The sequence below is a fragment of the Phoenix dactylifera genome, chromosome 15 (genome assembly GCF_051530095.1).
Source record: "Phoenix dactylifera cultivar Ajwa chromosome 15, Ajwa_hap1_PhDact_Kaust_v1.1, whole genome shotgun sequence".
Lineage (NCBI taxonomy): Eukaryota > Viridiplantae > Streptophyta > Magnoliopsida > Arecales > Arecaceae > Phoenix > Phoenix dactylifera.
The window spans coordinates 17,499,915-17,525,386 of NC_143204.1; the positions used below are offsets into that span (position 1 = coordinate 17,499,915).

The window sequence follows — 25,472 nt, forward strand, 5'->3', positions numbered from 1 at the left end:
GATTTTGGTATCAGCTCCTCTTTTAATATTGAAGATCTGGTTGCTTATAATGGTCCTACATCTATCCCTGATGACTCTTTCGTTGAGCCCTCTCTTGATCCCGCTGATTCTCCTTATCCCTGATTTTATACTATCCCCACTTTCTTTACCTCTCCCACTAGCACAAAAAGAACTCATTGATGCCATTTTAGACGAGCAAATCATTTTATCCGGTGATGGAAGCATTCAGCACTTCTTGGTTCGTTGGAGAGGATGACCGAAGTCGGATTCGACTTGAATTACACGGTAGAAGTTCCAGCGTATTGATCCAGACCTTTCGGAGTATCACCAGGGCTACACCGAGCCGTGTTCGTCGAGGTCGACTTTTTTCCACTCGAGAGAGTTGGTGCGGACACTAGTATCGGACCGTTTGTTACGCGGGGCCACAGTCATCGCAGGAGCATAGTCCAGCCACTTTCGTTGTGGCTGGATTGATTTAATTTTATATTATTTTACTGGGTTTGTTTGCATATTGATATTTTAGGGCTTTTATGGAATTATTTTATTTGTAGGGGGTCTATTTGTTATTTTCTGATCCTATATATATGGGTTCGTGCACTTGATTAGGATTAATGAATGATTGCTTGAATGATTAGCCTTTTTTCTCTTCTTCTTCGTCCTCCTTCTCTTCTCTTTCCTTCTCTTTTTTTTTTTTTTTTTAGCCGTCCTGCAACAAAATGCCAAATGCGGCTTGGCAATTAAGAACTTACCATTCAAATAATTATATTCTTTTCCTTGCAATAATACTTAAAAATATTAGTAATAACTTGTAGTACGGGCTAGCTGTCATTACTTGGATTGAGATTTCTACTTGCCCCATTACTATGTCATAGCTATGGTTTTTTCACATGGTGGTCCTTGCCTCCGTCAAGAGGGATGGCCGTCTCCTTTCTTATCATAAAATTAGGCTCGCTCTCTCGAGGTGCATCCAACAAAGAAGTTTATTTTTAATCAAAAAAAAAAAAGTCTACGAACGATGCAGGGCTGCCTCCATGTCGATTGGAAAAGCGCAGATGAGATCAAGGCGCGATCCAACGGTTAAGGTGCGAAAGAAATCAATCTTCCTTTTGAAACGGTGATATACGGCTCTCAGTCTCTGATTAATACGGTTGAGTCGTTCACCGTGGTTTCCTATGTAATATAGAATGCTGTCTTATATTAGGATTCCTGTCATAGATACTGGTAACGAGCTATAGCCAGGTGTCGTGATATACGGATCCCGTTTCAGAAAGGAAACAGTGAAAACTACCGATTCACCGCATGTTTATTACCATAAGCAGATGGAAATCCAGATTCCAGAAACATCATCGCACCAACGGGGCCACGCACATGGTAACAGCACATGGCATCACCCCTCCCTGGACTTGTTACGTTCCTCGCGGCACAGCATCAGACCCTGGATGAGACAGCTCATGTCCTCGTACGACGAGCCACCCTCCGCCACCGCCTGCCGCCCCATCGCCGCCAGCTCTCGCACCCTCCGCCTCATCGCCGCCACCTCCTCCCCGCCGCCGACGAGCCGCTTCACCGCTTTCGCCAGCGCCTCCGCCGGCACCACCACCTTTTCCTCGTCCACCACGCTGCTGAACCCCTCCCACACGGGCGTCGCGATCTTGAGCACATCCACCAGTAACTTTTCCGTCTCGAACTGCTCGCAGCGGCGCGGCCATGTGGCCAGGGCCACCCCGGCGCACACCCCTTCCAGCACCGAGTTCCATCCGCAGTGCATGACGAACCCTCCCACCGCCCGGTGGGCCAGGATCTCCGCCTGCGGGGCCCACCCCCGAACCACCAGCCCCCGCCCGGCGACCCTCTCCTCGTACCCCTCCGGCATCCACTTCTCTCCTTCAGCTCGCGGCACCCACACGAACGGGTGACCGCTCGCCTCCAGCCCCAGCGCCAGCTCTCGGAGCTGCTCCTCGCTGAACTCGCACAGCGTCCCGAAGGAAACATACACCACCGAGTCCTCCTCCCTGGCGTCCAGCCACCTCAGGGTGGCGTCGCGGCAGGCGGTGGCGTTCTCCTCTTTCTTCTCCGCCGCAGGCGGATGAGTTCCGGCGAGCCCGACCGGGCCGACGAGGAAGACCTTCCGGGGGGCCACCTTGTAATAGTGCTCGGCGTAATCGGGCTCGAGGGCGTAGAAGCTGTTGACGATGACGCCGTAGCTGTTGAGCTCGGACTCGCGGAGGAGGCCAAGCATGTAAAGGGAGTTGAAGGCCTCTGACATGGTGGCGCGGGTGAACTTGACGGGATGGGGCAAGCCTGGGATGGAGAATGGCTCGGAGCGGGAGGAGATGGACTCGTAGGGGCGGTGAAGGTAGGTTTCGTTCTCGACGCAGAGGGAGAAGAGGCCGTATACCTGGAAGATGAGGCGGGGGATGCCGTGCTCGGCTGCGAGGGCGGTGGTCCAGACGTGGATGGCGTCGGAGACGAGGGCGTCTACGGGGCGGAGGTCGCGGAGGAGGGTGTCGAGGGCCCCGCGGAGGGAGAAGATGGCGGCGTAGAAGTTGGGGGCGAGGGCGGGGGCCGGAACTGCGGCGAGGTTCTCGCAGCCGTCGGGGAGGCCGAAGTCGACGGAGGGGTAAGGGATGAGGCGGAGGTCCATGTGGGGCTGGTGGGGGAAGGCGGGCCTCGAGTTGGCGCGGTCGATAGTGGGCTGGAGGAGGTGCGCGTTGGCCGGGGTGGTGACGAGGGTGACCTTGACGCCGCGCTCGGCCGCGATGCGGGCGGTCTCGAGCATGGGGATCATGTGGCTCCGTGTTAGAAATGGGAAGAAGACTATATGGAGGGGTTGTTGCTGCTGTTCCGGAGCTCGGGAGTCCATGGCTATTGCCTTCCCTCTACTATTGTTTTATTCTCTTCTTACCAAGCAAGCATTCCAGGGTAGACGGGAGGTCTATTTATCGAGCACGGATGCAGTACCATGGAATGCTGTCCAATCATGGATGGCCAAGATGAACGGCCATTAAATAAACAAGGTAGACGAGGGAAGCATAAATATGTATATATACGGTGACCGGATAGCGCCTATCCAGGGATGTTGAGCACTCTACGATGCATGGGTCTACCGCAGAAGATTTTGATTGTTATTTATAAGGATCAGATTCTCTGTCGTCTAGGTTTTACGCTGGAAAGGACTATGTAATGGTAGCCTAGCTAGTGTCATGTGGATTTTTTTTTTTTTTTTTATCCAACAGTTCTGATAATAAAAACCAATCCGAGTGCGACGGTGTTATCTCATGCTCCTCTCTATTTCTCTAGCCTCCAAAAATTCAACCTTACTCTTATGATTTTTCCTCCCTTCACCAAGTAGGCCAAAGCCGAACCAATGATTTTAATTACAGAGACCAAAACTTGAAACTTTGTCTGGCAAGCCATTATTTGAAGGTTCGAACTCTTCCAGATAATCATCACAGATAATGGGCTTTACTATTATTATTTTTGCTGTAACGGGTATTTCATACATCATGAGTACGAATATACTCAATGAAATCAGAAAATAAAAAGTCTCGAAGTGCTCCGGGCATCGCACCCTCTCCAGTCTATAGGGTACCTTCTGAGTGGCTCGGTACATGTGCGGTGACCCAGTCGGCTGGCCCATTAGCTTCACGATATACATGCATAGCCTGAAATGTAACACTCTCTCACCATTGTCCAAATATCGCGGAGCAGGGGATGAACCTTCTGTCACTGCTCGGGCCATGTCGGACCCAGCTGATCACCGTAGCCGAGTCACATTCCAGCAGTACTGAAGTCGCCTGAAGCACCCGTCGTATGTAACACATACCCATCCAGGCCGCCCGCAGCTCTACGCTAGGAACCGAGGTATCGAAAATCTGACAGCCCTTCGCAGCAACCACTCTAGAGCTCGGGCCCCTAATGACGAAGCCAGCCCCTCCTCTCCACCTCCATCCGATACTGAGCCGTCAAAATTGACCTTGAGGAAACTCGGGGGTGGGGGCTCTCAAGTAAAGAATACCTAATTAGGAACTGTCGAAGCAATGTGGGGGCTCTAAATGTCCCGAGCTGTCAAAGGTCTATGGTCTAGATCAGCATGGATAATTTCTGCTGCATGTGCACGAGCTCACTCCATGATGAACCGCGGGGACGGACTGGACTCACAAATATCCGGGTGTTCCTGGCTAGCCATACCTGATAAGCTGTACAAATCGTCCTAATAGCCATGGGACACATCTGGGGGATACCAGACCATCTCCGAACCTTCTTGAGAAAACAATCCCTCTAACTCCAAGTGTCCCCCGAGATCCCTGATAGGCACCAAGCACCCCTCGCCCACACACACTGGAATAACACATGATCCACCGACTCGTCCACCCCACAATCCAGACATAGGGGAGAGATGCTCATTCCTCATTTGCTCAACTCTGAGCAAGTCGGCAGGCGCTCCCAGGCCACATTCCAGAGAAAAAGAGCAATCCTCTGATGTAGCCCAAACCCCCACACCCAGTGACAGTCTAAGCCCGACTCTGACTCCTACTGAAGAATCCGAAAAACATCATCGATCCCGACTCTGGCTCTATAAGTGGTGCTCCAAATCCTAACATCACAGATAATGGGCTTTAGTTCGACAATGCCTGATTCAAAGAGTTCTGCATCGAGCTCGGAATCAACCACTGATTCACTTCGGCGATGCACCCCAGTCCGACTAAGAGGCCGAAGTGACCAACCGAAAAACCCTACAAGAACTGAATGTGAGATTGGATCGGGCGAAAAGGTTGTGGGCCAAAGAGCTCTACAGTATCTTGTGGGTATACCGGACAACGTCTCGGGCCCCTACCGAGGAGACACCCTTTAACCCTGTCTTTGAAACAGAGATAGCAATCCCACTGGAGATTGGATTTCTGTCTTTTCAGGTGGAGAGCTTCGATGACTAGACAAATTCAGATCGGCTCCAAGCTAACTTCTACCTGCTAGAAGAAATTAGAGAACGAGTTCAAATCTGTGCGGTGGCGTACCAGCAGAAAGTAGCTCGGTGCTACAACTCAGTGGTTAAAGATAAGCTCTTCCGACCTAGCAACCTCAGTGCCTAGAAAAGTGAATCTTTCTTGCTTGCGAAAGATACAACTACGTCCCGTATAGAATTTGCCGGTGCCTTGTTATCTTGCAATACTTAGCTTGTATGCGTGCGTGATGCCGCTGCAGCTCGTCCCAAGCCCGCGGCAGCACGAATGGATAGTTTGCAGGTCTTGATAGTATATTGTAGCCTAAGGATGCATTTAAATTAACTTGAAACTTAAGAGTAAATTTTGGTGCTATTGTAATATTTCCTTCCCAAAGAAAGGGTTAACTGAATAACCGCGGTGCTCTCCCTTCTCTCTCTCTCTCTCTCTCTCTCTCTCTCTCTCTCTCTCCCTCTCTCTTTTTGTAATATTTTTCTCAATTTCCCATGCTAATCCTCAATCTTCAACCAAATACGAAATTTCAGAGTTAACTAGAGTTAAAGATGACTATCCCTCGATTAGCTTTTGCATCCAATTGCAACCTTAAACGGGTAAACTCTGCTATATGATTTGTCTATCCATCTTCACCGCACGGTGAACTCTAGTGCTAGTTGCAAAAAATCTGGTTGTGTGTGGTCCCACTGCATCAGTGCTCGTGGGGATTTGGAAGGCCATGACCCTCCATAAACTCCGAAATCTTATATGAGAATTGAATTTTCTTCCTATTACCTATGCGCTATGGTCTTTACAACTTACATGGCCCTTTTCCCCAAATTTTTTCTTTTTAAACCAGTTTCTTCTACTTATTCTATGAAATCTTTAATCTCTTAGTCCTCCTCCATTTACAACTTAAAAGAGTATCTACTCCTTTTGACTCTAAAATCAATAATTGGATATCAAAATTGAAGATCAACATTATTAATTAAGATTTATACTACTAAAAATATCTAGATATAAAAAATTGTATATTTTTTCAGTCTCTAATTTAATCAGGCGCATACAAAAATGGATGATTATTATTGTATAAGTGTATTAAAATATATGATAAAATATTTAAATTAAGAATCCATGTTATTGATCATGATCTATACATGTTGAAATATGTATCGATTGAAAATCACTAAACTAAACATTAATATTTAAATCATAGTGAAGTATAGTCTCGCATCATTAATATAGTCTCGCATTAATATTTAAACTAAACATTAATATTTAAATCATAGTGAAGTATAGTCTCGCATCATTTAAATACATAGTTGTTAGTCTCTCTCTCACTCCATATATAAAGATTTTAACAACATAGTTTCTTTTATTGCCTTAAATGCCATTATAGTCCCTCAACAAAACTAGCCCCCCATAAAATATGTATAGATGGAAAATAGACCCCAATGCCTAAGTAAACACATGGCGATTCATTGCCAAGTCACACTATTATTAGGAATTTCTTTAGTATTATATTATAGTAAATTTTAGTTTTAGTACTAGTCCACTTTAGTTAGTGTTGCTGGAAATTGGACCCGGGGGCCGCCGCGAAGCCGGGGAAGGAGGAGCTCCGCTGCAGGGACGGTGGTCGGCGGCGCGTCGACTGGTGGCGTCCTCCTGAAGGGGTGCAAGTCCGCCGGCGGTCGACGGTGCGCCGGCTGGTGGCGTCCTCCTGGGGGGCACAAGTCCTGCAAGAAAGTCGGTGGCCGGGCTCCCCGGCGCCGGCCCTCCGATGCTTAAGTCAGAGGGGGCCAATATGTGGAGAGAGCAAGGAGGAGAGTATATGGAGAAGACAGCAAGAATATTTGGATAAGATAAAGAAGATGAAGAGGATGATGTCCTCAATTGTGTCTGTGCTGTTTACTTCTTTTCACCCGGTCCAGGAGAGTTCTGTCCGGGGTCCCCCTTTTTCTCCCTCCCAGGTTCCCTTTTATAGAAGGGGATTTGTGTTACCTGGGAGGTGACAGAGGAATTTGTCCTCTTTTGTAATAATTGGGCACGATTTGGCCCATTAATGGCGTGGTGAAGAATAAGGCCGGATCAGACCGGAATCAGGGAGTTGTCGCGGTCGATCGGACCCGTTGGAGTGGTTGAACCGTCAGCCGTAGTGGGCCTGGGGTTCGTGGATGGTAAGTGCATTTATTACCGAATGAACCGGCGGTCAGGAAGAGCCATACGCTCTGATGGTTCAGTGATCCGGAGATCGTCTTGAGCCGTGTTCATTAAATGACTGAGTGCATCAGAGACTTGGGAGGGTCTCGTGCATTAATGACAGGTCGTGCCGAATACCTGCGGAGATCTTATGCCTTGATGGCTTGGAGATAGCGGCAGGTTGAACATTTGGTTAAGGCATCGGCTCGGCGGGGGTGCCGAGCCAAGCTGGTCGCCCAATAGGGCGCCCTGTGGCGGGGTTGCTTCTAGTACTTCTGCTCGGTGCCTTTTGGGCGAGCGTCTTAGCGCTCTTTGGTTGGTTTCCTGGTCGGCTCTTTCTAGCCGAGCATCCCTACTTGGTCATTTTGGTTGGGCGCCTCTTCTTGGCGCTCTCTCTGGTCGGTGCTCTCTAGCCGAGCACCCTGCTGGTCGGCACTCTTTGGTCGAGCGCCTTTTCGGTCGGCATTCTTTGGCCGAGCGCCTTTCTGGCCGGCGCCCTTTGGCCGAGCGCCTTTCTGGTCGGCGCCCTTTGGCCGAGCGCCTCCGTGGCGGTATGACTTGGGGTTTTTCCCCCAACACTACCCCCCGACTTCCGAGTTCCAGTTGGCTACCAGCTGGAGCGTGGGAAGTAGCTTCAGTTGGGTCATTACGGATTCCGAAAATCCTAATTTATTGCGCATTTTGAATTATCGAGCGCTTTGAGGTGCCTTTAATAGGCGGCGTCTCTCCTTTCCCGAAAAGTCTCATTATTGGGACACTTTTTGTGAAGTGTCCTCGCGTCGTGGGCTCATGATGGGGCCGCACGATCCGATGGGGCGCTTCGGTGTCCGAAGCGCTAGCCCTAATTAAATGCGTCGTTCTGTCTTTTGGACCGACACGCGTCGCCATCTAAACAGGATACAGCGTTTTTCTCGCTGATCTGGGCCGTTGGGGAGGTCTATTTAAACTCTCCCCTGGCCCCTTGTCCTCTTTCTATTGCCTTCTGCTTCCAGCTTTCCTTCGTCTTCCTCAGACCGAAGTTCCTTTTCTCCGGCATTTCCCTCAGGTCCCTCTTCTTTTTGATTTCTTTTTCTCGCAATAGGTTCTCTCCCTAGCGAAGTCGAGTCCACCATGAGCATCCTGGAGGTCGAAATGACCGAAGAGTGGTTCTTCCCTCTTCACGGGTTCCGTTTGGAGCCCGCCAGGCGAAGGGATCGGATAACCGATCCTCCGGTAGGCCGGATCGGAGTGCACCTAGAATCACTCTGGGCCGGCCTCCGATTTCCTCTTCACGGCTTCGTGAATGAGTTACTGACGGTATGCCAGTTGGTTCCAGCGCAACTTACTCCGAATGCCTGGAGGACAGTGACGGGCTTCCTGTCACTGTGTTTACTGCAGGGGATTCCGGCCTCTGTAAACGTTTTCCGACGACTTTTTATCTTTAAGTCGAATCCGGGAGACGGGGAGTGGCTTTACATCGCCCTTCGGGCGGGTCGGCCACTCTTTCATGGTGCCCCCTCGTCCATTCATGGCTGGAAGGAGAAATTCTTCTTCCTTGGCTCTGAACGATCCTGGAGGTTCGATCCCAGGGGCCGGCCCAGCTCAAGTCCATCAACAGGCCCCCCCAGCTTTCTCCACGTGAGCAGGAGATCCTCGACACCATCCGCGGCCTTGGGGACAGGATCTTGCTGAACGGCCTCATTAGCGAGGACGCTCTGGTGAATGTGGGCCTGAGCTCGGCACGTCCTCAGGGTAAGGATAGTCGCAATGTCTCTTTTATTTCCTTATTGTTCTAATGTTCTAATCTTGTTTGTCTTTGCAGACATCGCAAAGATGGTGACAAAAAGCGAAGTCCTCTACGCTCGCTTCCAAAAGAGAGCGGCCGAGCTCTCGGGAGAGCCCACCGAGCCGAGAAAGAAGCAAAAGGTCTCGGCGACCTCGGCGACCCCGGCGCCTCTGGCGGCAGCAGTGGCCGAGGCGGGTCCTTCTCGCCCCGCTCACTCCGAGGCGGGTCCTTCTCAGTTCGCGCGCCCCGAAGCCGATCGGAGAGAGGGCGCGAATTCCGGGGGCTCGGGCTCCAGGGGAGCCTCGGTGGTACCCCCATGCCCGGTGCCCTTAGCGCAGATTCCTGGTCGGCAGGACGCTTCAGTTGCCGATCAGGAGAGGAGATCCGCGGGTCCCGTGCTTGCACGCCCCGCTATAGTTGTGCGGCGGTCAGATCGGCCGCTCGTCCGACCCCAGCCCCCTAGCTCCGAGCCGGGGAGCAGTCAGGGAGCCTCGGGGTCGGCTCCGCCTAGGCCAGCCGATGCTGGCCTTCTGGGCCCATCGGGCTCGGGGGAACGGGTGCCCCTTGCACCCACCTGGTCAGTATTCGAGGGTGATTCGGCCCTCGAAAACCCTCGAGTAGCGCGCGAGATATTCCGGATCGCGCTGCTCCCGGCCGACCGGGCCGCGATGCAGTCCATGAGCTACAATGCTTTCATGGACATTACCCGCTGCAACGCCGTCCGGGTAATTAAAATTTTCCACCTGTGTAATCTGTAGAGATTTTTTACTAGTAGCGCCTTATGTTTTTCTTCTCGTCTCTTCTACAGCATTTGCACGAGACGGAGATGCTGATGCACCTAGTTCAAGAATACCGGGAGAAGGCCCGGAGGTGCCAGCGCGGTTATGACGAGGCCCAGGCGAGGTACCTGGCTGCCGAGGAGAGGTACCAGGCCTCCGAGGCCGAACGTCAGGTGCTCCAAGGAAAAGTTGGAGCATCCGAGGAGGGAGTCCGAGCTCTGACCGCCGAGCTCGAGGAGGAGAAAGGCGCGCATGCATTGGCGAGGTCCGAGCTGCGCGCCGCAGAGGCTCGGTTGGCCAAAGCCGAGGAAGCGTTGGCCTCCCGCGAGCAGGAGGTGGGGAACGCCCGCGTTCGCCACTTAGAGCTCGAGCGGGAGCTAAGGGACCTCGAGCGGAAGGCCATCTACCATGAGGCTCGGGAGCTCGAGGCTCGGGAGCAAGCCCAGAGCGCAGTGGCGCTCTTTCGTGAGTCGGAGGAGTTTCGCGACCTCCTAGCAGAGGAGGGCGTGAACGGGCTGATTCAGGACTTCCGGGACTTCCGGAACCAGCTGCGGCAGCTCCTCCCGGATTTCGATGTGAACCTGCTCCAACCAGGAGCAGGGGTCGAGAGGCCAGAGGCGGAGGTGGAGGCAGAAACTCCTGGGGCCGACCAGGAAGGTCTGGCCGAGGCGACCGAAGCCGCCCCCGAGGCTATTCCCGTTGCTGCCGAGGCTACTGAAGCCCCGACTGCTGAGCCTGCCGCTCCCGATGCTGCCGAGACCGAAGTTGTCCGGTCAGAGAGGACCGCTAACTCATAGCCGGTGGAGCACGAGCCGAGCTCGTCCGGTCAGAGAGGACCGCTACTCATAGTCGATGGAGCACGAGCCGAGCTCGTCCGGTCAGAGAGGACCGCTACTCATAGTTGATGGAGCACGAGCCGAGCTCGTTGGCTGATGGAGCGCATCACGAACTCACGAACATCTTCAGGGAGTCCACGTAGGTACTCCATCATCCCGATGCATCGGGGCATCCCCACCGTGGTCAGGGGAGGGGAAATAAGCCTGACAACATGAGATAATCAGGAGAATCGGTGAGCCCGGAATAAATACGCAGATCATAAGTTTATTATGAAATGAAATCCATAGAATGAAATTCAATAATCGAATAATGAGGAACCCCTTGGGGTTCTACTGATGGTACACGCGGAGATTTTCAGAGCTCCAGCTCCGCGGAATGGGAGTCCCGTCCAGGGACCCTAGCTGATAAGTCCCGGGTCGGCGAATGCGCGTGACTCGGTATGGTCCTTCCCAATTCGGGGCCAGCTTCCCTTGCTCAGTCGGTCGGGAGGCTTCAGCTCTTCTGAGGATAAGGTCTCCTGGTCTGAAAGATTTGACCTTGACCCTGGCGTTGTAGTACTGAGCTGTCTTTTGCTGGTACCTCGCCATACGAACTCGGGCGGCCTCCCTTGTTTCCTCGATCAGGTCGAGGTTACTTCTGAGCTGCGAGGAGTTGGAGCTGGCGTTGTGATGCTCGACTCTTGGAGAGGGAAGCCCAATCTCTAGTGGGATGACAGCTTCCATCCCATAGGTTAGGTTGAAGGGAGTCTCGCCGGTGGGGACGCGGAACGTAGTCCGGTAAGCCCACAGGACATTGTATAGGTCTTCGACCCATTGTCCTTTGGATTTATCGAGCCTGGCTTTGAGACCCTGTAAAATAGTACGATTTGTTACCTCGGTTTCTCCGTTCGTCTGAGGGTGCGCGACCGAGGTGAAGCGATGGTCAATGCCAAGCTCGGAGCAGAACTCTCTGAAGTGGGTGTTGTCGAACTGGCGACCGTTGTCAGAGATGAGGATGCGGGAAAGCCCGAATCTGCAGATAATGGACTTCCAGACGAAATCCCGCATCTTCTGCTCGGTAATCCGGGCGAGGGGCTCGGCTTCCACCCACTTAGTGAAGTAGTCGATGGAGACGACCAGGAACTTCCTTTGCCCGGTGGCCAGTGGAAATGGCCCGAGAATGTCAATTCCCCACTGGGCAAAAGGCCAAGGGGAGCTGATAGAAGTCAAAGGAGCCGAGGGCCGGCGCTGAACATTGGCGTTCCTTTGGCACCGGTCACATCTTTGGACGAAGTCCATAGCATCCTTCTGGAGTGTCGGCCAATAATATCCTTGGCGCAGAATTTTGTGGGCCAGTGCTCGCCCTCCCAGATGGTTTCCACAGATCCCTTCGTGAACTTCGCGCAGGGCATAATCAGCCTCCGTTGGGCGGAGGCATCTGAGGAGGGGAGAGATGAAGGATCTCCGATAGAGCTTTTCCTCGTACAGTATGTACCGGGTGGCGAGGCGCTTGATTCGGCGAGCCTCTCGTTCATCAGTGGGGAGGACTTCATCTTGTAGGTAGCTAATGAGCTCGTCCATCCAGCTTGGCTCGAACTCGGTGCAGAGGGTCTGCTCGGGCTCGTCCGTACTGGGCTTTTGGAGATATTCCAGTACTGCCCCTTTGGGAAGCTCGCTCATGCGGGAGGATGCCAGCTTTGAGCTGGTCGGCCCTGAGGTTCTCCGACCTGGCAACATGTTGAATGTGAAAAGAGTCCAAGGTCGAGGCGAGATCTCGTACCTTCTGAAGATACTTCTGCATGGTCGGGTCTCTGGCTTCGAAGTCGCCCACAGTTTGGTTGACGACGAGCTGAGAATCACTGAAGGCCTTCAAGTCCTTCACTCCTAGCTCCTTGGCTAGCTTGAGCCCGGCGACGAGCGCTTCATACTCCGCCATGTTATTGGAAGCAGGAAACTCGAGGCGCAAGGCTTGCTCGGCGACCACCCCCTCCGGGCTGGTGAGGATGAGCCCTGCTCCGCTACCCCCCGAGTTTGAAGAGCCATCGACATGCAGAGTCCATGTCAAACTCGGGGTCTGCTCCACCGGTGGCTCAGGTTCAGGCTCGACCTCATCCGGTATGGTGCACTCGACTATAAAGTCTGCGAGTGCTTGTGCTTTGATCGCCGGTCTGGGCCGGTACTCGATGTCAAATTCCCCGAGCTCAATGGCCCATTTAGTGATCCGACCCGCACGATCTGATCTCTGCAGGATCTGCTTGACCGGCTGGTCGGTCAGCACAGCTACTGTATGAGCTTGGAAGTAGGGTCGGAGCCTCCGAGCCGAGATGACCAAAGCATAGGCAGTCTTCTCAAGCTTGGAGTATCGGGTCTCGGCGTCCCTCAAGACCCGGCTGGTATAATATACTGGCTTCTGGAGTCTGCCCTCCTCTTGGACCAGGATCGAGCTTACTGCAACAGGGAAGACAGCTAGATATAAGTAGAGGATCTCACCCTGTTGAGGCTTTGTGAGCAGGGGAGGGGAAGCCAGGAGATGCTTGAGCTCCTCGAAAGATTGCTGGCACTCGTCCGACCACGAAAAGCTCTTTGGCTTCTTGAGGGCTGCAAAGAATGGAAGGCAGCGTTCGGCCGAACGGGAGATGAATCTCCCGAGAGCTGCGACTCGGCCTGTGAGCCGTTGTACCTCCTTGACCGTCCTAGGAGGCATCCTCCCTTGAAGGGTTCGGATCTTCTCTGGATTGGCCTCGATTCCTCGTTGTGTAATGATGAAGCCGAGGAATTTGCCGGAGGTGACCCCGAATGCACATTTGGCTGGATTGAGCTTCATCTGGTACTTCCGGAGTGTGGAGAATGCTTCATTGAGGTCGGCTATGTGATCTTGCGCCACCTTGCTTTTCACCAGCATGTCGTCCACGTAGACCTCCATGTTTCGGCCTATTTGGTCTTTGAAGATCCGGCTGACCAGTCTTTGATAAGTTGCCCCGGCATTTTTTAAGCCGAATGGCATCACCTTGTAGCAGTAGGTTCCCCCGTCGGTGATGAAGGCTGTCTTCTCCTCATCTTCTGGCGCCATGCGGATCTGGTTGTATCCGGAGAAGGCGTCCATGAATGCCAGCAGCTCGTGACCCGAGGTGGAGTCCACGAGCTGGTCGATGCTGGAAAGTGGGAAGCTGTCCTTCGGGCAGGCTTTATTCAGGTCGGTGTAGTCCACGCACATACGCCACTTCCCGCTGGCTTTCTTGACGAGGACCACATTGGCGAGCCACTCCGGGTAGGCTATCTCCCGGATGAAGCCGGCCTCAAGGAGTTTGCTGACCTCCTCGGCTGCTGCTTGCTGTCGTTCAGGGGCAGCGCCTCGCTTCTTCTGCCGCACGGGCTTGCTGGTTGGCTTTACTTGGAGCCGGTGGACCATGATCTCGGGATCTATCCCCGGCATGTCTGCAGGCGACCATGCGAAAACATCCATGTTGTCCCGCAGAAAGTTGACGAGGTGACCCCTCTCGTGCTCGTCGAGGCCGGAGCCGACCTGCACGGTTATCTCGGAAAAGTTCTCTCGTAAGGGAACTTGGATCAGTAACTCACCAGGCTCTACCCGCTTTTTCTGAGGGTTGACCCGTGCCTCCATAACCTCGGTTGAGGGCTGGTCAGTTGCTGGGGCAGGCACCTCAGCTGGTCGCTTTGCCTTGTGGGTTGCCAGGTAGCATCGCCTTGCCACCGTTTGGTCTCCTCGAACTTCGCCGACTCCCTGGCTGGTGGGGAATCTCATGAGCAAGTGGTGAGTTGAGACCACTGCTCGGAGGGCGTTGAGGCCTGGCCTTCCAAGGATGGCATTGTAGACCGAGGGCAGGCGTATTACAAGGAAGCTCATACCCTCGGTACTTTCACGAGGGGCGAGCCCGGCTGTGACCAAGAGGTCGATCTCGCCCTCCACTGGGACTGAATCCCCAGTGAATCCAACTAACGGAGCATTCATCCTCCGTAGCTGTTCTTTTGTCATCCCCATTTTACAATACGCACCAAAATACAAAACGTTCGCCGAGCTTCCATTATCAACTAAGATGCGTTTTACATCAAATTTATTTATGATCATGGAGATGACCATGGCATCATCATGGGGAGTTTCGACTCCCTCTAGATCATCATCTGAAAAGGAAATTTCTTCAGAGGCGCGCGGGCGCTTCGAGGAGGTTTCTTCACCTGAAGCTTTTTCGGCCGAGGACCCGCCTCGGAGGGTGTTGATGATGCCGGCGATGGGCCTGTTGGCATTTGAACCTTCAGGCTGTGCTGCTCCTTCGGCTGGCTTCTTCCCTTCACGCCGGCCTTGTACGAACCGATTGAGCACCCCTCGGCGGATGAGTGCCTCGATCTCGTTTTGGAGCTGGTGACACTCCTCGGTATCATGGCCGTGATCCCGGTGGAAACGACAATACTTCCGGAGATCACGCTGGATTCTGGTGTCTGGCTTCGGAGGTGAGAGCCGGATGTGATCCCGACTCTCGATCTCCATGAGGATTTCAGCCCGAGGAGCATTGAGAGGAGTGTAGCTTTCGTACCTCCTTTCGGGTGCGCCGACCCGCAGTGGGAATCTCGGGCGGAGTGGTGACCTCTGCTGTGGCGGTCCCCTCAACCGGGGTGGACTCTTCGGGCGGGGTGGATTCCTAGCCCGTCGTGGAGACGGGCTTCTGGGCTGGCCGCGCTCCTCGCGGCGTCTCTTCTTGGGATTCTGCTCGGTCCCGCCCCGTCTAACTGCCACGGCCTCTTCCGCCTTGGCGTACTTCCGTGCCCGAGCAAACATTTCAGTGAGGTCCACAGGAAAATTCTTCTCGATCGAGAAGAGGAATCTGTAGGACCGGGCTCCAGTCTTTAGTGCTGACATCGCAATGGACTGGTCAAGCTCCCGGACCTCCCATGTTGCGGCGGTAAACCGGTCCAAGTACTCCTTGAAGGATTCTCCCTCCTTTTGTTTAATGTCTAGGAGGGAGTCGGATGTCCGCCGTTGAGGTTGACTGGCGGCAAAGTTGCCAGCAAATTGTTTGCCAAGCTGCTCAAAGGAAAAGACAGTACTCGGCTTCAGCCCGGTAAACCAAAGCCGGGCTGGCCCTCGGAGTGTCGCCGGAAAAGCTTTGCACATCATGGCCTCCGAGGCTCCTTGCAGGGCCATTAAGACCCGGTAGCTTTTCAGGTGGTCTAAGGGATCAGCCTTACCATTGTAAGGCTCCACCTGGGGCATCTTGAACCGTAGCGGAACCGGTTCATCTTCAATCTCCAGGGAGAAGGGTGACTTCGTAGTAAACTCAAGGTCACCATCACGCCCCGATTTCCTTCCGTGGAGTGCCTGGATTTGGCGCTCCAGCTTCTCGACCTTCCTGTCGAGTTCATCGTTCTGGAGGATCGCTGCAGCGGTTCGCTCGGGTGCAGGTTGCCCTGGAACCGACTCAGCTTCTGAAGATTGTGGCCAGCCTCCATGGCCTCTGACGGGGTGCTCTCTCCAGAGGGAGGCCTGGACTTGAGAGTCCTGACCTCGAAGGGGAAGTCCGCTTGTAGGGGGCTCCGGTTGGACTGGAGCCGGAGGAGGCGGTGCCGTTGGGATGCCCCTGGGTTGCAAGCTTTGGACAGCAGTAGCCAACGCCTGCACTTGCTGCGCCAGGGCATCAAACTGCTCCGGTCGAACTTGAGGCGCTGACTCGGCCGGAGGTGGTGAGTTCCGAACGGAACGTTCTGGACTTGGTGGAGGACGTCGAGAGGCGTTGGAAGCCCCTTTGCTTCTTAGCTTCATGGCAGCGAACTCGGACCCTTCCTTTAGCGCCAACTGTTGCTGGAAATTGGACCAGGGGGCCGCCGCGAAGCCGGGGAAGGAGGAGCTCCGCTGCAGGGACGGTGGTCGGCGGCGCGCCGACTGGTGGCGTCCTCCTGAAGGGGTGCAAGTCCGCCGGCGGTCGACGGTGCGCCGGCTGGTGGCGTCCTCCTGGGGGGCGCAAGTCCTGCAAGAAAGTCGGTGGCCGGGCTCCCCGGCGCCGGCCCTCCGATGCTTAAGTCAGAGGGGGCCAATATGTGGAGAGAGCAAGGAGGAGAGTATATAGAGAAGACAGCAAGAATATTTGGATAAGATAAAGAAGATGAAGAGGATGATGTCCTCAATTGTGTCTGTGCTGTTTACTTTTTTTCACCCGGTCCAGGAGAGTTCTGTCCGGGGTCCCCCTTTTTCTCCCTCCCAGGTTCCCTTTTATAGAAGGGGATTTGTGTTACCTGGGAGGTGACAGAGGAATTTATCCTCTTTTGTAATAATTGGGCACGATTTGGCCCATTAATGGCGTGGTGGAGAATAAGGCCGGATCAGACCGGAATCAGGGAGTTGTCGCGGTCGATCGGACCCGTTGGAGTGGTTGAACCGTCAGCCGTAGTGGGCCTGGGGTTCGTGGATGGTAAGTGCATTTATTACCGAATGAACCGGCGGTCAGGAAGAGCCATACGCTCTGATGGTTCAGTGATTCGGAGATCGTCTTGAGCCGTGTTCATTAAATGACTGAGTGCATCAGAGACTTGGGGGGGTCTCGTGCATTAATGACAGGTCGTGCCGAATACCTGCGGAGATCTTATGCCTTGATGGCTTGGAGATAGCGGCAGGTTGAACATTTGGTTAAGGCATCGGCTCGGCGGGGGTGCCGAGCCAAGCTGGTCGCCCAATAGGGCGCCCTGTGGCGGGGTTGCTTCTAGTACTTCTGCTCGGCGCCCTTTGGGCGAGCGTCTTAGCGCTCTTTGGTTGGTTTCCTGGTCGGCTCTTTCTAGCCGAGCATCCCTACTTGGTCATTTTGGTTGGGCGCCTCTTCTTGGCGCTCTCTCTGGTCGGTGCTCTCTAGCCGAGCACCCTGCTGGTCGGCACTCTTTGGTCGAGCGCCTTTTCGGTCGGCATTCTTTGGCCGAGCGCCTTTCTGGCCGGCGCCCTTTGGCCGAGCGCCTTTCTGGTCGGCGCCCTTTGGCCGAGCGCCTCCGTAGCGGTATGACTTGGGGTTTTTCCCCCAACAGTTAGGATGAGCGTTACGCATGATATATTTGAGTTCGGCTTTTAGTTAAAGTGAGGCAGTGATATTTTTATTTTTTAATGAAAAATGGTGACGTTTTATTTTATAATAGGAGAGAAAGTGTGTGTTTTTATTAAGAGAGAGAGAGAGCTACAGAGGTAGAGGGAGATCTTTATGAGGCATCCTTGTGAGAGGGAGAGAGATATCCTGAAGAAGCTTGAGGTAGCCGAATTTATTATTTCAGCTTTTATTTTTTTTAATAAATTTATTTTTCTACCCTGATTTTTTTCTTTTATTATTATTGTTTAATTTAGTTGGTGTTTGTTCTAAACCCTAGACCAGCATATTTGATCTATACCAAGTCGTGTATCCTTCTATATGGCATCATGCCACAATTTTGATACTGGTGGTTGAGAGAGTGACGACGCGATGGTGTGTCAAAGCTCAAGAGCACTTACTCGAAGGACCCTTCTTGGATTGGCATGTATAGGCAAGGGCTAGTACCCATTGGTGGAGAATTCGGGCTCGTAGGCCGGTCATCTTCAACAGATTGCCGAATGTGCCGGATATTACGTGCGGTTGTTTTGCACGTGCGATATGCGCGACGCATATCGCTCGCGCATATCGCATATGCAATCAAGAAAACCTTCTACAATCATGGCCTAGGTGTTGCTAGCTAGGAAAAGATTCTGAAATTCAAATGGCTCTTCACGTGCTACTAGACTTGCCACGTGGCGGGTCTTGGTTGGTGGATTGGAGGCTTCATAGATGGTTTGATTGGTCGGTCCTCTATATTAGTTTTAGTCGATTCTAAAGCGTATCGGAAAAAAAAAAGAAAGGAAAGGAGAAAAAAAAGAGCCAGAAGAATCCAAATAATCGAATATAAGTCCAGGCAATATCAGCAATTCCAGCCCCTGGAGAAAGTAGCTTCAATTCAAAGATGGAGCCCAACCCAGCAGCATGTCGAGCATTCAAAATAAAAAGGATGAAGGACCGCCGGATATCAAAATTAATGAAAGTAGATTGTTGGCGATGCCATACAAGGAACAAGGACAATATGCTCGGAGTAGTTTTGTAACTTTTATACCTAACACTTGGAATCAACTACTACTTCCTGTTACGCCTCCAAGTTATTGAGGTCGTGTTTGGAACTTTGGATGCTGGTTAAATGGTAGATAACATTAGAATATCTAGTTAACCCGCCAAATGTCATACAGAAAGGTTTGAGTAAACTTATCTAATCAATCTAATAAATGGGCCAAAAAGGTAGATCATCAGATTATATTCATTTCATGAGAAATAACTTCCTCTCCCATTCTCATTTTCTCTAATGCTTTACCCAGCTAGATGTTATTTTTAACCATCTCCTTATTGCCATCCTTTCACGTTTTGTAACATTTTATACATTAACGGTGACCAGTGAGTACTAACCAAACGGTGAACGATTTTATTCCCTGATTAATTGGTTAAGGGGCGAATACTAGGGATTAAAGTTATTCAGGAACGGAAGCCAATGTTTAACACGTTTCAATCCAAATAAGGTTGGGACGTTCAGAGTAGGCCTTTAGCTTTAATCTAATATTTTATAATCAACACTTCATATTACACAGAAGAAAGAAAACAGTTGAATAATCTTTAACATGTTTGAATCCAAAAACTTCTGCTATTAGAATAAAAATGTTTTTTTATGGCTGAAAATTTCTTTTATTGCTGGATTTCTTCGGATTGGAAGTACCTGGCGATTCTTTTATTAAAATCAAGAGAGAAACATGGAGAAAAGGTCCCCCACAATTCAGTGCACCAATATGACGGAGGAGGGGGCATTGATGCAGTGTTCGGTCGCTTCCGACCAACTTGGACCGGACGGGACGCAGTGGCTTTTCCAAGTTTTTGCTGTCCGATTGCTGCGAGTTGCAATTTGTTTTAGATGAGCCCCCTTGTCCAGTATCAATCATTAGAATAAGATTTGGAAATACAAGTGTGATCAAAACAGTAGATTGTTGTGGCAGTGATTTAGAACTTCAATTGGAGGAGCTCTCCATATAAATTTCGTTCCTTCTTCGTAGCCCTGATGCCCCTCTTAATCTATACTCGAGAAAAACAAATTCAATTCCTTGATATCCGATTCAGGTTTCAGATCTGACAACAAGCAACTCACATGGCAATAGCAAATATCAATCCATGGAGGAGGACCAGGAGGTTGATAAATTCTCGAAAGCGGCGCCACCTGCGTCAATCAATATGAAATTATTAATGGATTTTCTGCACTCTTATCGATATCCAGTAATCATTGTTAAAACGCTCGAATGGCATCGTCCCCTCTCGCAGTTGCAGCTACTCAAAACCCCTTCGGAACCTAACTTCTGTCGACGTAGATATATTTGAGTTTTTTTTTTTTTTTCAAGCAAAACTCTCGAAGTAACGAGTCCTTGCGGAAACGAATCATGCATGCATTGGAAAGACAATCCTAATTCATTTAAATATATTTATTAAATAAGCCGAATTTAGACTTAGATCATTGACCTATTTCATCCATTTTGATCTATTAAATAATTGGATTGGATCACAATCCAATCCATTTAATCCCCATTTAATCCATTTAATATAAAAAAAACTATTTCAACTTGTATTGAAATAGAAAATAAAAGTAACCTTAATATAGACAGGATTTCTAATGAAGGAGATCGAGCTACATCACTTCTTATGCTTGAACTAAGGGCTCGTTTGGTTCACGGAAAAAGGAGGAAAAGTGTGGTCAACGGAAAAGTAATGAGATGCCTCTTATTTGGTTAGAGTTTTCAAAGGAGAGAGACATAAAAGTTGTATTTTCATGGGAACATGATTCCTATATTTTATGGAAAAGTTACTTTTCCATGAAGCGGGAATCATTTCTTTTTTATTTTTTTTCAAAAAAATCCTTCAGCATTAAAGAAGCATTAAAGAGGCATTAAAGACCTAATTTTTATTAATAACATAATAGGAATTATATATAACTTTTCCAGAAAAGTGGATGGTTAACCAAACATAAGCACTTTGAAAATTTGTCACTTTTCCATGGTCAACCAAATATGCCAAAAGTACTCTTTCTAGAAATCTGATTCATAGGAATCATATTCCTAAAAGGAAAAATTCTTTCCGCAAACCAAACGAGCCTTAAAGGTATCTTCTCAAAAGGTTAAGCAACATAAAATTAATTTAATCAGATTGTGCAAATATTCATGGAGTGGAGCGCGGCAAGATGCTCGCTACTTTTGGAGACAATATATCTACGAATTTGGCTGGATCTTGATATAGTAAATTATCTTGATAAGATAATGGATTTGTAGTTTTGTAGAACACTGTTACTCGCATAGACTCCGCCAAAATTGTCCTCATGAGGCACTGCCACCCTGGTCGGCCAGGCACCAAGCCGCCTGCAATTATTAAGTGAATCAGATCCACGGTGAATTCAAGATGGAATGAATATTTTTTAATGTGGTGATAGAAATTAGCACGATTTCATTTGGACCCACGTTGGACTTGATTGATCTAATAATTTCTTCACGTGAGCCACCGTTCCGATCGATGCCTTTCAGCACTCTGATCGATATCAAATATCTGATTATTAAAACGTTAAAGGATGGCGATGTCTCCTTTTTTTTTTTTTCTTTCTTTTTTTTCTTTTTTTTTTCCGACGGGTTCTTTACACATTGTGCGTATAAATACATCACAAAAAAAAAATCAAAAAATACAAGCTCGCGGAGTGTTAGTGGCAGCTCCCCCTCTCCTGACCACAGGGCATATTCTGAGTGGTGGGCCGCATCGACAGCCACCCAGTCAGCCGCCCTATTGGCCTCTCTAAATACATGCTTGACCTCGAAGGCCACACCATCCCTCACCATCATTCCAATATCTCGGATTACGGGATGGGCTGTGCTCTCACCACTCGGACCCCTCCGAATCTATCTAATGACCGTAGCTGAATCGCCCTCTAGGATGATTGAGCCGGCCCGCAGCACCTGCCGCGCATGGCGAAGACCTGCCCAGACAGCTCGCAACTCCGCCCCCGGAACTGATATGTCGAACAACTAGCAACCGCCCATTGCCACTACCCTGGAGTGAGAGTCCCATATAACAAAGCCTGCCCCGCCTCGCGTACCTCCATGCAACACCGACCCGTCAAAGTTGACCTTGAGAAAACTCGGGGGTGGGGGCTCCCAGGTGAAAAACACTGTCCGAGGAGCTGCCTGAGCAGAGAAGGAACCCCAGGTGTCCCGAGCTATCAAGGGTATATTTGAAGGGATGGTGGGTCTGGACTCCATCGCCAGTACTCGAGCGGACTCCGCAACAAACCTCGGTGACATCCTGCGCTTACCAAAGGTGCGAGCGTTCCTTACTAGCCAGGTCTGATGGGCTGTGCAAGTCGTTCTGATGGCCTCCTGACATGTCCAAGGACTAGCCAACTACTATCGTATCATCTGTGGAAAGAGTCGCCTCTCATGCCAAGCCTCCTCCAGGATGCCTGTCCACTGCCATGTCGACCTGGCCCATGTGCACTGGAATAGCACATGGTCCACTGACTCCTCTGCACCGCAAGCCCCGCATTTCGCAAGGATTCCCAAACCACGCATGCTCAACACTGCTTTCGTCGGTAGGCGGTCCTATGTCACCTTCCATAAAAGGAGTGCTGCCCTCGGGTGGAGCCTGGAACTCCAGATCCAGGTGCAGTCCAGCCCCCGCTCATGCTTCCGTTGGATAACTCGGGATAGGTCTCCCAGTCTGACACTGGCCCTGCATGAGGTGCCCCAAATCCTGACGTCTGGCCCCTCACATCCTAGTACTGGAAGGGACCGAATCCTCTCAGCAAGGTGTACTCCGAACAGCTGTCGTATCTGGCCTCGTCCCACTCTACCCTCCCTAGTGCTAGGAGGTCGCACATTCGGAGCCCCTCTACTGCCTCAGTATCCACCATGATCGGCTAGCACCTCAAGAAAAGGTATCCACCACGGTGCCTTCCTTTTCGCAGCAACATGATATCTCCTACTGCGCATGCATGTGATATGAATTGTGTAAACATTTTTCCGTTAGCAGTGGTAATGTCCACACAATTTTAGCAATTCAAAACATCTTTGAAACCTAACTTCTGTCGACATTGATATAATTTAAAAACTAGCCGCTAACTTAACTTCTCGTGGAAGTAAGATTGGCAATTTATGATCCAACCCGCTAAATAATTAGTAAATAACTTGTTTTAAATAGATTTAGATCTGACATAAATAAATTTAAATTCTAAATAGACCCATCCGTCTAAATTATTTATTAAATAAATCGGGTTCAGAGTTAAAATTTTGACTTATTTAACCCATTTTGATTGGTTTAATAATTGGAACAGACCATAATCCGGCCAATTAACCCATTTTGACAGATTTATTAATTATGTCGGGTCATAACTCGGCCCAATTAACCCATTTAAGACTTGTTTAACCTATGCAAAACCAGCTTAACCTATTTCTGTCTTGTTTAATCCAAACCGCTTAAACTGTTTATCCGATTTAAATTCATTTAATTGCTTGAAAATCTATTTAACCTAACTTAATCTATTTAATAAACATGTTATGTGGGTCGGATTGAGTTATCTGATCAGAATCTTTGATTTGTTTAATAAACCAGTTGGATTCGTAGCTGATGAATTTTTGACCGGATTCATATCTAATCCAACTCGTGTCTGACCCGACCCGACTCATCAACCTAACCTATGAAGAACACGCTTTGAGCAGGCTCGGATTTGACACAAATGGGATTTGACATAAATGGATTTGGATCATACATAGAACAACTTATCTAAATCTATTTATTAAATATGATAGGTTCAGGTTTAGACTTTTGACTCGTTTAATTCATTTCGATCCGTTTAACAATTGGGCCATGTCATAACTTGGCTCGTTCAAACTATTTTAACCCATTTAATAATTAGATTGGATCATAACCCGGCCAATTTAAACTGTTTAAAAGTTGTTTAGTCTATTTAAACATACTTAACTTATTTCTGTCCAATTATCTGTTTAATTTGTTTAACCTATTTATATTTATTTAATCTATTAAAAAACTATTTAAGCTATTAAATCTATTTAATCTAAATTAATCAGTTTAATAAATGAGTTATATGAGCCGAAGCGGATTTCTTGTTTAATAAAAAAATCGAGTTGATATCTGTATTTTTGATCGACTTAATGAATAAGCCGGATTTAGATTGATGAATTTTGGACCCGTTCTCATCACCCTGCATCGAAGTTGACCGTACGTGATTAATTCTCCTCCAACACTCCTATCAACTATGAAGTCAAAACAGCTACCAAAAAACAAAACTATAAAATCTAGCAAATTATTGCCTTCGGTGGCATTTGTCGTTGCCTTAGGCTTAGTATGTTTAATCTTTATTTTAAAGTTGAAGTAGGATAGTAATATTTTTGACTTTTAGTAGGAGATAGTGATGCTTTTGTCTTTTTAGTGGGAGAAAAAAATGTGGTTTTATTATGAGGGGGGAAGAATTCTGCATTTATTTCATTTATTTTGCTTTGCATACTTAAGTTTGGAATAAGTTCAACACAAATCATGGTCTTGTTGACAAAATATCTGAGAGAGTTGCTACTATTTGGAACTCAGATACCTAAATAGTCTCTCAGCCGATGTATTGTATTCTTATTCTTCCGTTTGATTTTTGTTGTGTGATGAAGCAAAGAGGATGGTGCAAAGCAGTCCACTTCTTCTTGAGTTACCATCACACTACTAAGGCAGGTGGATGAATATAGAGTGCTTTGAGATCTGCATGGGTACGATCCCATAGTGGTTACGGTGAAAGAAGATCAATCATTCTTCCAAGCTAAAGATACTACCCGAACCCTTGTAGCAATACATGGAGCAGAATATGTACGTACATGGGTGAATATGTGGAGCAAAATAACAAATCCATCCATCTATTTCTTTTGGGTAAATCATTTTGGTAGCAAATAAATGAGATTGGATCTTCGCCAATTCTAACACTAAGGTTCCATCATTTATACAATAGATAGTGATAAAGTCAGTGCGTAATATTGTATCGAAAAAAAATGTTAGTACATAATATAATTTAAAGAAAATCAATGGTCAATCGCTTCAATTAGCCATCATTTTATATTTAGTCTCTATTAACCGAAACTTTTATTTTTGTATTTAGTCTCTCTTCATGTATATGCTTAAGTATTACTGAAATTTTATCTTATATTTAGCCTTTGATTATGTACATGCTTAAGTATTACCGTTATATAACTGTATACGTAAACTCTCACAAACATGTACAACATAGATATAACAGTGTGCAAGGCTATATATATATATATATATATATATATATATATATATATATATATATATAGAAAATGCTATATGTTTCAGTACTAAATATAAAACAAATACACTACGAAATACTGATCTGGATCTATACATTATGAACAGCGAGTGAATGGCATTTATTACACAAATAGGAGAGATTCCCAAGTTTAATGTCATAGTAATCCACCATCAGCAACTATTTGTCAATTAAATATGTATAGACATATATTTATTTTGCATGCTTTTCGAGGCATCTGTATATATACATTTACATTTGTATATTATATTCTTTTAGTAATGCATATGTTATTTTTATATAAACATATTGCACATGCATGCGTGCATGCATAGAGATTCCTAGATATATGTAGGCATGTATTCATGCAACCATGTCAGTATATGCGTTTATGGCACATGCATAGTAACATAGGCACATATGTACATATACTAAAAGGAGTGTATGCATACATGTCTATATACAAGGTATGTTTGGAATTTGTTTGAAACCTATTACATGTAAGCTATCAAATACATCCCGCATATACTTCGCATAACTTACTTTATGAGGAAATCAGCAGCCAAACTCTCCGATAGGCCTAGTCATTTAGTTAATCCCT

At 48.9% G+C, this 25,472-nt stretch overlaps 1 protein-coding gene across 1 annotated transcript; it reads right to left on the reverse strand.

The window, feature by feature from the left end:
- Positions 1-1,278: 1,278 nt before the first annotated feature.
- On the reverse strand, positions 1,279-2,937 carry LOC120113255 (scopoletin glucosyltransferase-like). The gene has a single exon (XM_039134135.3). It carries the CDS (start codon positions 2,861-2,863, stop codon positions 1,388-1,390), a length of 1,476 nt encoding a protein of 491 aa, XP_038990063.3. The 5' UTR covers positions 2,864-2,937; the 3' UTR covers positions 1,279-1,387.
- Positions 2,938-25,472: the final 22,535 nt, after the last annotated feature.